Source organism: Ictalurus punctatus, chromosome 23, assembly GCF_001660625.3.
Source record: "Ictalurus punctatus breed USDA103 chromosome 23, Coco_2.0, whole genome shotgun sequence".
NCBI classification, from domain to species: domain Eukaryota; kingdom Metazoa; phylum Chordata; class Actinopteri; order Siluriformes; family Ictaluridae; genus Ictalurus; species Ictalurus punctatus.
The window spans coordinates 770545-785217 of record NC_030438.2 but is presented as its reverse complement, the minus strand read 5'-3'; the positions used below and the strand labels follow the sequence as shown (position 1 = coordinate 785217).

The 14673-nt window shown below is 40.2% G+C and overlaps 3 protein-coding genes across 7 annotated transcripts in view; 1 reads left to right on the top strand and 2 right to left on the bottom strand.

Moving 5' to 3' along the window:
• The window catches only part of fam49bb (family with sequence similarity 49 member Bb), a 65391-nt gene extending 62680 nt beyond the window's left edge, over positions 1–2711 (bottom strand). The window contains exon 1 of one of the 2 annotated variants that reach the window (XM_053674874.1): positions 2336–2711. The gene's annotated coding sequence lies outside the window, so the exon portion shown is untranslated. The remainder of the gene's footprint in view (positions 1–2335) is intronic. The other variant, XM_017453437.3, reaches the window with a different exon arrangement.
• Positions 2712–3309: 598 nt separating this feature from the next.
• On the top strand, positions 3310–5958 carry eef1a1l3 (eukaryotic translation elongation factor 1 alpha 1, like 3). The gene is made up of 7 exons (XM_017453436.2): positions 3310–3671; positions 3749–3928; positions 4030–4326; positions 4427–4577; positions 4688–4944; positions 5178–5412; positions 5619–5958. Exons 1-7 carry the CDS (start codon positions 3528–3530, stop codon positions 5729–5731), a joined length of 1377 nt encoding a protein of 458 aa, XP_017308925.1. The 5' UTR covers positions 3310–3527; the 3' UTR covers positions 5732–5958.
• Positions 5959–6225: 267 nt separating this feature from the next.
• The window catches only part of asap1b (ArfGAP with SH3 domain, ankyrin repeat and PH domain 1b), an 84939-nt gene continuing 76491 nt past the window's right edge, over positions 6226–14673 (bottom strand). For all 4 annotated transcript variants that reach the window (XM_053674872.1, XM_053674870.1, XM_017453713.3 and 1 more), the window contains 5 exons: positions 12506–12584; positions 11546–11610; positions 10938–11446; positions 10537–10659; positions 6226–7395 (listed from right to left, as the gene is read on the bottom strand). In XM_053674872.1, the coding sequence (XP_053530847.1) occupies positions 7321–7395; positions 10537–10659; positions 10938–11446; positions 11546–11610; positions 12506–12584 (851 nt within the window). In that variant the 3' untranslated portion in view covers positions 6226–7320. The remainder of the gene's footprint in view (positions 7396–10536; positions 10660–10937; positions 11447–11545; positions 11611–12505; positions 12585–14673) is intronic.

The window sequence follows — 14673 nt, the reverse complement described above, 5'->3', positions numbered from 1 at the left end:
ATAAAGATGTGTCCAGACTCAAATATCATCTTTTACGTGTACTGCAAGAGAACACCTCAGCTCATAGCCAAAATGTTATCCAAAGACATCCGGCCATTTTGCCAAGGGTGCAAACACAACATGCTATATCAGAGACATTTAACAAAGTCTGCATAATCAAATTAAGGGTTTAATTATGCTAGCTACCACTTTTCAGCCACGTTAGTTCATTTTCCAGGCAAGCAAGACATGATCTATTACTACAGATGATGACAAATACATCGAATCTATACAGCAAGTGAGTTAGTCACATGATCCTAGATCCAAGATGAACTTTTATTCAACTTTTCCACACTGGTGCAACTGAAAGGATGAATTATAAAAAATACATATAATAAAAATACATACAGAAATATGCACACGTTTATTTGATGTCAGTCAACGACTGGCGTTAGACTTGTATAATAAGCGAGTTGCTTTTAAAAGGGTTTTCCGTTCTGATCTCAGTACAGGGAAGCATGTCGAAATTCCTGTAAGTGGAAATCACACACAGGCCACAGGCAACAATAACGTCGATGTTAGTTTGAGAAAGACAGTGGAGGATTACTATAAGGTTCTTTGCTAGTGACAGAGTGCTGCGAGTTTAATTCCGACCGCTGTTGAGCAAGAACCGTATCCCTCAACTTCTCAGCTGTGCGTTAGGATGTGATTCCGCCTTCGGTTAAAAGTGAAATGTAAATGAACGTCAAACAGATGTCATACTGACAACACCAAAAGCAATGGTAATTCTACACATATTTCATTATTTGTTATTTCAATGGTTCAGTCCTAACATGAGGCATCTGTTCCTACATGGACACCATTCACATTAACAGTGGTGGCAAAAACGTACACGCTGAAAGCCTGTCAAAACATGCTAGACTACAGAAGGAAAGGCAGCAGACCTGATCACTCCACCCTGCCTTGAACTATGATGGCGCAATGGAGCCTCGTACCATGGCATTTTTTATTTTTTTTTATTTTCTATGATGCCACCTTGATGTAGCAGGAATGAAATGCAGCATTCAGCATCCTCCCACTCGCACAGATGGGATGCCTTACAGAACAAATGGCCACGCTGGGAGCACTAGTCGATTTGGCTATGCTGCACACACACACGCTGACACATAACGTCTCATAACCGCCAGCACATGGACTTCCTGTATGCTTTTAGCTTCCACTTTCAAAGACTTACCTTACCATACCATAAATGGGGAAGAAGGCTTAGCAAATAGCATAGCAGCTGGGATGACACGAATTAGCCTAGTGTCAACTCGGAACTGTTTATTTATATAAAAGTCATAAAATGGCAATGTCCTTACCTGTCTGAAAAATATAAAAATCTAAATGAAAGCCTAATATGATGATTTATGAAGCTGACTCATCTAAAGCACCAGAGATAATAGTTTGGTGGTTTAGTTTTTGTTTTTTAAATCACACAATGTGTAATAATAATAATAATAATAATAATAATAATAATAATAATAATAATAACAACTTTATTCATTTAACAAATACAGTACAACACATCTTAAAACCTAGACACACTCTGTCTTTCCCACACTGTGATATTATTAAGCACAAAGCCACTACTCTCTGCTCGGGTTCACATGCAGGTCTCTTGAAAAGGAGAATGTAAAAAGAACAAGTTTTACAGATCTGTCGCTTCTGCCAAGTTATTATCTCTATTTATTTATTTATTTTTACATATCTGCGTAACTGATGTCCACTAAAAGGAAGAACATTCATCAGGAATTCCTATTAGTAGTACATGAAGACTTACAATAACATCATTTTTGTTCACTCTCACACACACACACACACACACACACACACACACACCTGTGCTTGACCTGATTTGGACTGTCCTTGATTAATTGCTATAAGAAGAGAATATTAATGTAATTTCCAGCTATTAAGTAAAGATCAGATGTCCTGCCTAGCAGTGAGTTGGACTGACATGCTGGAACAACAGCAGCCTGTTTACCTCAGGCACCGTTATACTGTTGTCCAGGACAAAACAGCGACATGTGAGCTCTCGAAGTATCGACCTGCACCAAACTACAGCTATAAAAAATAATAATAATAATAATTTTTTAAAGCGCTAGAATTTATCAGAAGACTGTTAAAGCGCCAGATTTCACAAGTTCTCCATGTCTTCTCAACAAGCAGGTCCTCAGTCCCACGCCGCTTCATTCACTGTAGCTGTCTCTCCTTATGAACTCTCCCCAGTTAAACCCCACTGTTTATCCAAACCACAACACAGCCAACTACCTCGTGACCGGAATAAAGCATCCAATTTGAAAAGGAAACATACCTTGACGTATAAATGTGGTAGAAACGTTTAAAAGCCCAATTCCGACGCCTAAGATCCGGGAAGTGTGATTTACTTCTCTCTCTCTCTCTTAGCTGTCTAACTGCTATTTCCGGGTTGGTGTGACGTCATCGCACTGTCCTCGAACAGGTTCAAAAGCAACGAGCTATTAAAAAGCACAACAATAAAAATGTCTCTCTCTCTCTCTCTCTCTCTCTCTCTCTCTCTCTCTCTGTCTCTCTCTCTCTCTGTCTGTCTCTCTCTCTCTCTCTCTCTCTCTCTCTGTTCTCACGCACTGACTACAAGTGTTTACAGTAAATAAGGTCTTGTGCTGAATATCTGCTCATCCGTCCTGCTATTGGCGTTCATACAGTAGCAGAGACACGGGGGGTGATCTACCACCCCCTGTGGTTTAAGCGAGGAATTGCGCCAGCGCCACACCTGATACGTCCCGTTATTTAGGGCAGTGTTTCCCAGGCGTGCTCCTGTAGTGCGCATGCGCAGCACAGGGTCGTTTTCCTCAGCTCTAATACGAGCATTTGGACTTCATGAAGGCTTGTTAATGATTCCAGGTCTTTATGGTAGTTATACATGCAACAACTAAGACGGCATATTGGAGCAGTTAAAATAGTACTGGCTAGATCACAGATCCCCATTGGCGGTCCTGCATCCTGTCCGGCACAGTTTAGGGGTTTCCTTGCTCTCAGTCGCCCTCTCCGGAAAGACTGTTTATTAGCTAATTAATGGGATCAGGGTGAACGCAAATGCAAGGGGTACTCCAGCACCAGGGATGGGAACCTATGTTTAAAAATAATATATTGTGTCTTAAGTATTAGGGAAACCACTAATCTGTGTAGGAGAAGGGGTAATCCAGGACCAAGGCTGGGAACCTGTGTGCTGTTAATACAGATCCACTAATTGTTAATTGGCCAGCGGTTTAAAATGCAGCCTGAAAGGTGTCATTAGTGCACGCACTCAGGTGGGTGGGTGTGTCCCTCTCTAGCGCTCTTTTGACAAACTGGCAAATCAGCGCAATTGTAAGCGCACCTGAGCTGCATTATAGTGCTGTATTTAACTGAAGCTGTAGCTGCGCTCTGTTTAAACCTTTTGGTGTTCTTTAAGTAAAGGTTCCTCGAGCTTCACGGTTTAATTTGCGCTAGGCTTTCCCCCCTCTAGGAACTGAATAAACTCCGACATGGGGAGAGAGAAGATACACATCAACCTTGTGATCATTGGCCATGTTGACAGTGGGAAATCGACCACTACGGGCCATCTTGTTTATAAATGCGGTGGTGTTGACCCAAGAACCCTGGATAAGTATGAGAAAGCTGCAGCTCAGGTCGGTGTCTGTATGTTGGTTACTTGTGTCTTCTTTTCCCCCAAAAAATCAGGGTGACTTTATTAAACTTTTTTTAGATGGGGAAAGGTTCCTTCAAGTATGCATGGGTTCTTGACAAGCTGAAGGCAGAAAGAGAGCGTGGCATCACCATTGATATTTCCTTGTTGAAGTTCAACACTCAGAAGTATGTGTTCACTATAATTGATGCACCTGGTCACCGGGACTTCATTAAGAACATGATTACAGGAACTTCACAGGTAATGTGTCACTAAACTCAAAAATGTTTCAGGATGCAGACTTCTTTTAAAATTAATTACTGACTTTAAGTGATGTGTTAAGTGACTCAATTCTTCTGCAGGCTGATGCTGCTCTGCTGGTTGTCTCTGCAGCAAAGGGTGAGTTTGAGGCAGGCGTATCCCGCAATGGGCAGACAAGGGAGCATGTCTTGCTGGCTTACACTCTCGGAGTCAAGCAGCTTGTAGTCTGTGTCAACAAAATGGACCTCACTGAGCCACCTTTCAGCCAGAAACGTTATGAGGAGGTAGTGAAAAACGTAACTGTTTTTATCAAGAAGATTGGTTATGACCCAACTGCAGTGCCCTTTGTACCCTTATCTGGTTGGTGCGGTGACAACATGCTTGCACCTTCACAGAAGGTATTCCAGTCATCTTATTCAATTCAATGTTCTTAAACATGGCTTTTGTTGCCATGGTGTAAAGGCTGTAGATAACTGTATATTGAACCTGTTCTGCTAGATGTCTTGGTTTAAAGGCTGGAAGATCAAGAGAAAGGATGGCTTTTCAAGTGGCAAGACACTGTTAGAAGTGCTTGACTCATTGTACCCACCAGTGCGCACTGCCAGCAAGCCTCTTCGTCTACCACTGCAGGATGTCTACAAAATTGGAGGTTGTGCTTATGAGCTAATCACCCGTTCCTTGCAGTAAATGTTCATTTTGGACCTAATTTTGGTCTGAGTGAACCCAAGGCTTATAGTTTCTCCACCTCTTTTTGACTAGGAGTTGGCACAGTTCCTGTGGGCAAAATTGAAACTGGGATTCTGAAGCCTGGGATGGTTCTGACCTTCTCACCAGCTAAGCTGACTGCAGAGGTTAAATCCATTGAGATGCATCACCAGGGGCTGCAGACGGCCCTGCCTGGCCATAATGTGGGCTTCAACATCAAGAATGTGGCAGTCAAGAACTTGAGACGTGGAGATGTTGCTGGTAATGCCCAGCAAGACCCACCATCTGATGTCAATAGCTTTATTGCTCAGGTAATGTGTAGATACAAAGACATCCAGATATTACCAGTAAGCTCTGACTGGAGCTGTATAATCACTTGAACTGAATCATACTTGACCTTTATAGGGGTTAGTCAATGTTTGTAATGTTAAGGTCCTTACTCGTATATGTGCTAAGGTTCTTGTTCTAATGTGTGTATTTGAATGGGTTGGAATTTGGAAAGGGCATATGTGGTAAAGGATTGGCATGTATCCTCCTCCCCCAGGTTATTATTCTCAATCACCCTGGCAAAATCAAAAGTGGTTACTCTCCAGTGCTGGACTGCCATACCACCCATGTGACCTGTAGCTTTGCAGAGCTGCAGGAGAAGCTTGATCGGCGCACAGGGAAGAAACTGGAAGACATTCCTCCTTTCTTGGTCTCTGGGGATGCTGCCACAGTCAAATTTGTTCCCATCAAACCCCTGTGTGTGGAGAGCTTCTTCAGCTATCCACCTTTAGGTGAGGTCTGGTCACTTTTCACTAGCTTGCCATGGGTAGCTCTGACAGCTGGATGTAACACACCTGATGTGTCCTTAGCTGTCTCAGATGTGCAGTAAGATGGCTTTCTATAAGGGTTGGTAATTGGGTTATTTCATAAAATGGATTTCTCTGGGGATAGGGACAGTAATGTTGCATGCTGCTAGAATTTTCTCCATTTCTTTCAGGGCGGTTTGCAGCAAGGGACCTGAAGCAGACTGTTGCTGTTGGGGTGATCAAGTCAGTGGAGAAGGTGGATCAAGCAAGAAGGACTGCACAAAAAGCTCAAGCATTAAAATGAGTGGATCATTTAGACCTTATTACACACCTTTTGTTTACCAGCAGTCTGGTATTTAAACCTTAAGAGGTTGAATTTGAGTTTTTTTATTACACAAATGTTTGACTTGCAAATTGAGATGCTGCTTTTTGTTGAGAGCCATGGTGAACTTGTGCCATGAATACTGATGTCCTTGACCTGAGGAATTTTGTTGCTAGACTGCAAAATAAATTTGATTTGTCTTGTGTGCATTTCTGATTTCCCTTTTGTATTTTATCAAATTTATGCCTGATGGGTGTAACTTCTAAGCTGTATTTGGTTTATAGAGGGTAGTTTATTCTAGAACTTAACAGATAGGCTCTTGAGAGATGTCAAATGTGTTAACAGCCAGACTTGGGCTCTGAGTGTTCATGGCAAATTATAATACTATAGTTGGATTAAAACTGCCAAGCTGTGCTGGGGTAAGGGTCTGGAGTGACTGTTTCAGACTTAATACATGATGACATAACACCATACACTGGCCTTAAACCTTCCATCTAAAAGGGCATTTTATTTAGTCTCTTACAACTGATTACATATGAACAGTGACAAATTTGTCATGTTAAATAGAGCTTGATGCACAGCAAGTAGTTTTGCTCTAGGCTTATGCTATTGTTTCCTTTGCAATAACCTGAGTGTCCCACTAACATCTCCCTGCCTTCACAGTCCGGCATGATAAATTGCTCACAGCTATCTTTGATGATGGTGCTGCATGATCTTGCATGGCTACAGCCACAAAAACATTAAAATTCTTCAGTACATCACTTTGAAATCAACCAAAAATTTTGTGCATGGAATGCTTCAAGTATCAGCCACCTTACTACCTTCAACGTGCGTTCATAAACATGATGCGAAAGTTACAGGACAGAAGCATGTCAATGAGTCCCATTTAAAAAAAGTCACTTAAAGAAGAATGGCTAGCTCTAGATCACTAGATGTGGTTGCTAACAGAGAACCAGGCCACACATGATCTAACAGGTTCCCTTATATCACAAGCAAAACAAGAGGGAATAATCTGACATCACTGGATGTGCTATAGTGGTATGTTAAGAGATGTGGAGATAAACAAGCAAGTGGTCACTTCAGCCCCTTACTGTGAGTGTGCCATTTGAGATACAATACCAACAATCATCAATTTGCATTTACACTTCACTGTCTGTACAGTACTGGCCCTGGTATGGACAGCTGGCAGGCAGAACACAAGTATACACAGTTTACTTTCTTGCCACTCTAACACAGGTTTGCATATTTACACACAACACTAACTCCTGTGTATATTGTGTGCAGCCAACAACACTATGTACAGTTATTATATACAAAAGCACTGAGAAACAGCTGAAGTGAAGGATGTGGTTAAATGCTGGGTGCAGCTTCAGCTGTGCTGAACAGGAATGGAAACACTGGGAAGCTAGATACTCATCATTCACATCGCACCTCTGTGGTGGGGAGGACGTTAATAAGAGGTTTCAATTTTTGCATCTTTTTGTGGTGCTTATTTTCTTGTTTTGAAAGTCAGTGGAGGTTCCAACAGCTATTTACAGGTTTCTCTTTAGTTGAGATGATCACGGTGGGCGTCAGTCAGACAGGATATGCACAAAGGACATGGGGAAAACACCCTTTCTCTCCGGCTGTCCTTCTATATGTCCAATCTGAGGAGAAAGGAAAGACAAAAAAATAGACAAGATGAATACATTTTGTCATGTTAATGTTCTTCTGTTGGGAAACAGTTTACACATGTTAAAGAAGTCCAGTAAATTTTGGAACATGGCTGTAAGGATCTGCCCATTCAAGCCCAAGAGCATTAGGGAGGTCAGGGCTCCGTGCAAGCCATTCGAGTTCTTCCACTCCAAGCTTGACGAGATGTGGACTGTATGCACCAGGGTGTCGTCAGGTGGGAATTCTTAAAGCTTATAGCATACAGAGACATTCTAAGCAATCGTGTGCTTCAAACTTTCTGCAACAGATTGGGGAAGGTATACACATGGGTGTGATGTTCAGGTGTCTGCATACTTTTGGTCATATAGTGTATGTGAAAATAATTATTTTACTTTTTTATACTTTATATGTAAATATATATATATGACGATGAGCAAGGCTGCACGATTAATCACTGACTTTCACATTAGGGCTGCACAACACAATGAAATAGAAATTTATCTTTAAAAAAGTTTTATCTTAGAATTGAGATCACAATTCTGTAGGAATACAATGTACATATACTGCATTTTTACATTACCACTGCAGCTACATTTTCCTAAGTCAATGAAGGTCAGTGAATGTCAATTATGGCTCATATGCATTGTGAATGACTGATCTGAAGGCACATTTTCACTGCAGTAGACTAAATCCTGAGCAAAAACAACTGCTATTTAGTATAAAACATTAATCATATCAAGGTGTCCAGAGTGCAGTATGTCCTCCCAGAGTTCAAAGAAAGTCAGCAATAATAACAAATGGTTAAATAATTAGCTGTGGCAATGGTTCTGACAACGAACCCCTAGAAAAAAGATTGAGTGAAATAAGGAGAGCACAAAAATCGACCTTGATGCACATGCTCTACATGTCCGTTTTGTTTTGCTGAGCAAGGCATGACTCACTCACCTCATTCATTCAGCTCGTACATTTGGTCATGTGTTTACTAATCAGGGAATGCAATATTCAGTACATAAGATTAAACATCAGGGTAAGACAAAATTATTCTCTCTCAAATGTTTGTATAATCCAAACCAAATGCTATTTTTCTGGATGCCAGTCACCAGAGGTAGAAGTCAAAGTGATTTTGACTCGTGTCTATGCCAATAAAATATATATTACTTAGCAGAATAACAACATCTGAAAAGTCAAAACCTTGAGTCAAATTAGAGAAAAGTTGTATTAAATGTGAATTAAGTGAGAGGAAAAGAAAATGGTTTGACATTAGAATGGAGAATATACTGTACCCAGATGATGGTGGACACCAAGTACATCACACACAAACTATGTTTAATTGATTTATTTGTTCAGAGTCTCGGCGACTCTCAGCCAGAAATCCCTCGCACCCTCCCCCCAGTGCCTTGTTAGAAAAGCATGAGACCATGTGTCCACAGGAAACAAACAGTCCAAAGCACACTGGAGAGTATAATAAAATGTTGCACAGCATAAAAAGAAGATGCAAGGGAAAACAGAACCGATTTGATTACAACTGATTTGCCGTCATTTTAAATCCATCTCGGCCTCAACCATGGCACCTATATGTAATACCCACCTCTTTTCCCCCTCCTTTAGAGATTCCACATTCTCTTTTTGGGAAAAGAAGGGTCTGGAATGCTTTGAGGATCTTTTCATTAATAATGTGTTTGCAAACTTTCCTGAATTATCCTCGTCATTCAGCCTGCCTCCGTCTCACCTGTTCCGTCTCTCTTAAATTAGGCATTGTGTCTCCTCCCTATTCGCTGGTATTCCTACAAACTCTGCATGGGAAGAGGTGTTCAAGCTGAATCCTCATAACGGTGGCATTATTTCACGGATATATACAACGATCTGGTCACAGGACGATTTTTACAATATCAAACCCATTAGTGCTTGGGAAGAGGAATGGGGCCTGGAGCTTGAGGATGATTACTGGGGCAGAGCGTTAGATAATATACGTACCACCACGTCCTGTGCTAGACTTAGTTTCATACAGTTTAAAGTGGTCCATAGAGCTCATCTCTCTAGGAGTAAACTGTCTAAAATATATCCCAATGATCCTGACGTGTGAAAAATACAAACTTTCGCCCTGTAACCTCAGTCTTATGTTTGCACTCCGTCCCTAACTGCAGAACTTCTGGAACTCTTTCTTCGAGACTATGTCTGACGTTCTTCAAATCAAATCGGACGTCTGTCCTTTAATTGCCGTCTTTGGTGTTCCATCTCAGCGTCAGCCTCTGAACCATAAACAAGCTAGTGTTGTGGGTTCTGCATCGTTACTTGCTCGGCGCAGAATATTGCTGTCTTGGACCTCTCCACAACCCCCCTCTATATCAGTCTGCCTTAAAGACTTAATCTTCTTTTTAAAACTTGAAAAAATCAAGTATAACATCAGAGGCAGGGGTGAATCATTTTTGGGAAAATGGCAACAATTTATTACCTACTTCAATGATGTACGCCCCCTGGAGGTGAATTGGAGAGAGGTAGCCGGTAAATACTGATCATCTTACTTTTTTTTTCTCTCTCTCTCTCTTTATTTATTTATTTTGTTTGTTTTTCTGTTTGTTGTTGTTTTTTTGTATCCCCCCTTTCTTCCGGTTTCGGCTGTGATTATTTTGCTGGCGTTGTTGGATGGGGTGTTATAATATGTAAAATGTGATTTTCCAATAAAAATCCTATGATAAAATTATTTATTTTTTTAATGCAGTAACGCTTCGTAATTTACATGATTTGAAGCTGATCAGTTGAGGTTTACGTTACTCTTCTTATGCATAAATTTACACACACTAGAGCAAGACCAGGATACAAATGGATTTTGTTGTTTTTTTTTCCAAAATTGTGGAAAACAATTTATGAATAAATCTGTTCGCATACAGCTTGATAGATGAGGCAAATTATTTCTGTGCACGTGTGAGGTTATGCGGCACACCACCTATGCACTCTGTTTTATGCGGTGGTTATCCAGGTGCAAATGCTGCAGATTTGACTCTGGTCTTGAATCGAACTGCACGGAAATGAAATTGACGTGTTTTAAATGATTGTTTTGTGCAGACCTACTTCATATTTGCGAATCTTTTTTGGAAGACCAAAAAGATACTCATAATTTAAGATGTTCTACTCACCCACCACTCTTGATCCTCCTCCCCTGTTACCACAATGACCTCGCCCTCTACAAATGTGAGCTCGTCATCGTTATCTGCCTGACAGTCGTAGATGGTCTTCACTCGCCGCAGTTTAATCTTACCCTATATTCAAAGAAAGAAAACATTCATTATGCATGTCATACTTGCTATACAGGTAGTATAGCGTGAGCTGCCTATTTGCTCTTTTCAGGAAAATATGCACTCCAGCAGTCACGAAGAAAGTCAGGACAAATGGATTTGTGTTAGACCACCTGATGTTACACTACACATACCAAAGATTTGAACAGGTCTTTAAACCTTTAGGCAATACAACACAAGCTACCTTGATTTGCCACAACATTTCATTAGAAAGGGATTACGGAAAATCTTCACTAACTCACTGTACTGAATTTCCTTGGAAGCGGTATTGGAGTTTCTGGGCCGGACGCCAGGCTCCCGTTGGTATCTTCGGTGGAGTGGGTGAGCTGAGGTAATGGTTCAGCTTGTTGATTAGTCACTGGCGTGTCATAGGGCTCGGGTTTGTGAGCCACCTCTCCAGGAGGGGGCTTGTGCATAGGTTCAGGGAGTCCATGTTTGGGGTTTGAGAGGTCAGAAAGTAGTGGTTTGGGTGGGAGGTCTTTGAGGTGAGGTTTGGGTGGGAGGTCTCCCAGTTGAGGTTTGGGGGGCAGGTCAAAGAACTGTGGTTTTGGGGGTAGTTCTCCCGGTTTAGGTGGTAATTCTGTGATCTGGGGTTTAGGATGGAGGTCCCCTGGATGGGGTTTATCAGGTAAAGGGACTTTCTGTGGTGTGTCTGACCCTGGAGGAGACTTCTGGAACTGCACTGGCTCTGGAGGCTGGCTGGGTTTGTCCACTGATGGGTGGTGAATCGTTTCGGTCTTACGCAGGACAACTAAGGACATAAGCAGGAAGCATCAGTTACCAAATATAATTGAAAATGTGTCACGTTCCCTGACTTGAAATCTTCCACATCAGAGAAGATGCAACTTACACTTCTGAGGTAGTGTGGGAAGGACCCTTGGGCCAAGCGTAGCTTTAGTGGTACTCGACGCTGTGCTGAGGAACAGTCAAAACAACCCAATTGAGAAACTGATACAAAATAATTGAACAAAATGAATGGTTTATTCCTTATTCCCTTCAACATAAGACTTCAATTTAGTCACTTAAACATGAAATAAACAGTACTAATTATTTATTCTTGCAGAACCTTATACTGCATATGATGCCTAAGAGCTGGTTCTATTACAGAACTAATCTCAGAACCAAGAATGTGTCTGCTGATCAAAGCCAGTAGCAGGTATTACTAACTATATCAGCATAGTACAGCTGTTCCATTATTCCATTCCAAAAGTACATGAGAAATAAAATTAATATCTGTGCTGTGATGAGGACTAAAACTTAAAATGAATGCTTTGCTAAGAAAGCCTATTTGGAATGCTAGGAAAGATCACTCTGTGGAACCATGTTTCCACCTGTCCACATGACCGTATCTGCTTTGCATGTTTACACAATGGCTGGTGACAGAAAGTTACTTAAATACGTTTAACCAAACCAGAAATATATATTTACTCTCTTGTGTGACCTTTCCCATGCAAATTAACTGTGTTCATGGTCCACCTGCACCACAAAGGCCTTAACAGCTGCATGAGTGGTTTCATAGGACGGTAGCGTGAAATCGAGGCTAGGATTTACAATCTTAAAACCCCAGTTAAAACTCCAATTAAATTTCCAGTTTCTGTAGACAGACTGCTGGAGGATGTGATGCAATCAATGATTTTTTTATTATTATTATTATTCTAATCAGATTGCAGCAAAAATGTTATGGCTTTGACCTAGATTCAGGGTGTCTCTATTTTATTGATGCACATAATGCAACCTGAAGCAAATGACACACAATTCAACTGATAAACATTCTGACTGTGGCCCTAAATCATTTGTATAGTCTATTTACCTCTGTTGTTGTAGTATGCCTTCAAATCGGTTTGTTATGGGAGACATTTTATTGATTGGAGGTGGTGTGGAGTCGCTTCCTAAAAGTATAGGGTACATAATAAAATATCAACATAAAAATACTAATACTAAAAATAAATGTTTTCATTTCACTCATCACAAACTTCTGCCAGTAAAGCAAATGCACAACAGAACATCACATATAAAGGTAAAAGGCCTGGTTTATACTTCTGATTTGATGCGTATTTGCACATTTGCATCACACGGAGCAGACACGCAGGGACACTCTGGCTTGCTTTCCTCTAGAAAGATATCTGTGTATACAACGCTGTGTGTAAACGCTGCAGTTTTAATTTGATATCCACATATAGGAAAAACTAAATTAAAAATCTCACATGGCAGCTCAAAGGGCCATGGGTGTAAATCAACTGGGACATATCAATTGGAATAGCATGGAAGGGAAATTAAACACTGCAGTAGAGTACAGTTTTGTTTGGGGTTTTTATTTTATTATAATTAATTCACTTGGCTAGCATTTTTGCATCTCTAGCATAAAATCTACATTTACCAGATCAGATTATGGACGAGGAAGCTAGCTACAGTACCCTGATCACCAAATTTGTACAGGATGTTTCAATTAAAGGTCAGATTTAATTAAGGTATAGTTGATCAGTAAAAAAAACATTCATGTATACTTCTCATTGGAACAGAGGGCAATCCGTATTAAATTTCTATCTGATCTACCTATACGAGATAACGATGGTGGATAATGAGTTTAATGTTTAAAATAGAAGACTAGCAGCCATGCAAATTTTGAGGCAGTTGCGACACTGACATTTAGTGAGGATGGATAAAAATTCAATAAAAAAAAGAACTGAAAAATGTTGATCACTATTTAATTTAAACACTATTGTTAATGAAGTGCGTCAGTACATGAACCAGTTGATACTGCTTTAATACAGACAAGTAAAAAAACACTTCAGAAATGCTTTCATCGAGAGCTGACGTGGTTTATAATTGCATTTTTCAAAACAAAGTTACACCCATTTGTTGCCATTCTATTAATGCTACAGTGAAACATGGAACTTTTCTCTGAGAGTAATTTTTGTAAATTTTGGTGTGATTCATGCCCCCTAGTGGACAGACTCACATTATGTGCAAGTATTGACTTCATCCTGTGCAAGTGTCACTGCATGATGCCCCGACGTGCTCACAGATACACAATTGTAGAAGTATAACCCAAGACCCAAGAGATATGATCACCTCTAATTTTGCAAATGAAGCTATATACAGTGGATAAAAAAATAGGATAATTTGAAAAAAAAAAAAAGAATGCAAGGTTAATCATGTCAAATCTTTTTCCACCATTAATGTGACATAGCAACCAACAGAATGCAAGTGAAAAAGAAACAAATGTTTGTTTGTTTGTTTGTTTTTTTATGGGGGGGAATTAACCAACTGCATTCAAACTCATGTCCAAAAGTAATTATCATACTGTCATCAATGGATCTCACGATCGAAAAGTATCGATCAGGAGATTATTTCCAAAATACTCGGTCCATCGTCAACAAATGGAGAAAATCTGGAGAAAACCTGACATTTTAAAAGGGGTATATAGACTTTTTATATCCACTGTATTCTCTATGAAATATTTATGATGGTTTTTTTTAAAACATGAAGAATATGACCATGCCTGGCCCTGGCAGTTACATAAAATACTCAATATCATGCAAAGTGCTGAAAGTTGCATCAGTAGAGGGGTCAGGTGAAAACTATGACTGTTAGACTGAGCCTTCCATTAGCAGCAATGTCCTTTGAAAGAGTTGTTTCAAAGAACAGTCCAGTTACATGAGTATGTGAAACTATTCTATTCTATTAAGAGCTGCTATCTTCTGTGTGCTTAATGTTTGCCGACACAGTACTAGGTGTAACTGAGACATGTACTCAAGTATCATAGCCATATATGCTTAACTTAAAAGCATGCTAGATCTATATTGACTCATAACGATTAAAACAAAGAGATCAAACTGTTAAATCACAAATCAAACACCATCATTAACTGATGTCAAACAAGTGGACATGAACGAGTTAATGAATAAGAACATGTAATGAATTAACCAGGGTCCAATTCCTCATATCTGGTTCATCCAAGTTCACCAAGTCTGTATG

Bases quoted from the DNA above. Each gene is read 5' to 3' on its own strand.
- eef1a1l3 (XM_017453436.2), top strand. From the start codon at position 3,528: ATGGGGAGAGAGAAGATACACATCAACCTTGTGATCATTGGCCATGTT. The intron at 3,672-3,748 runs GTCGGTGTCTGT...AACTTTTTTTAG, and splicing joins ATGAGAAAGCTGCAGCTCAG to ATGGGGAAAGGTTCCTTCAA. The intron at 4,945-5,177 runs GTAATGTGTAGA...CTCCTCCCCCAG, and splicing joins TCAATAGCTTTATTGCTCAG to GTTATTATTCTCAATCACCC.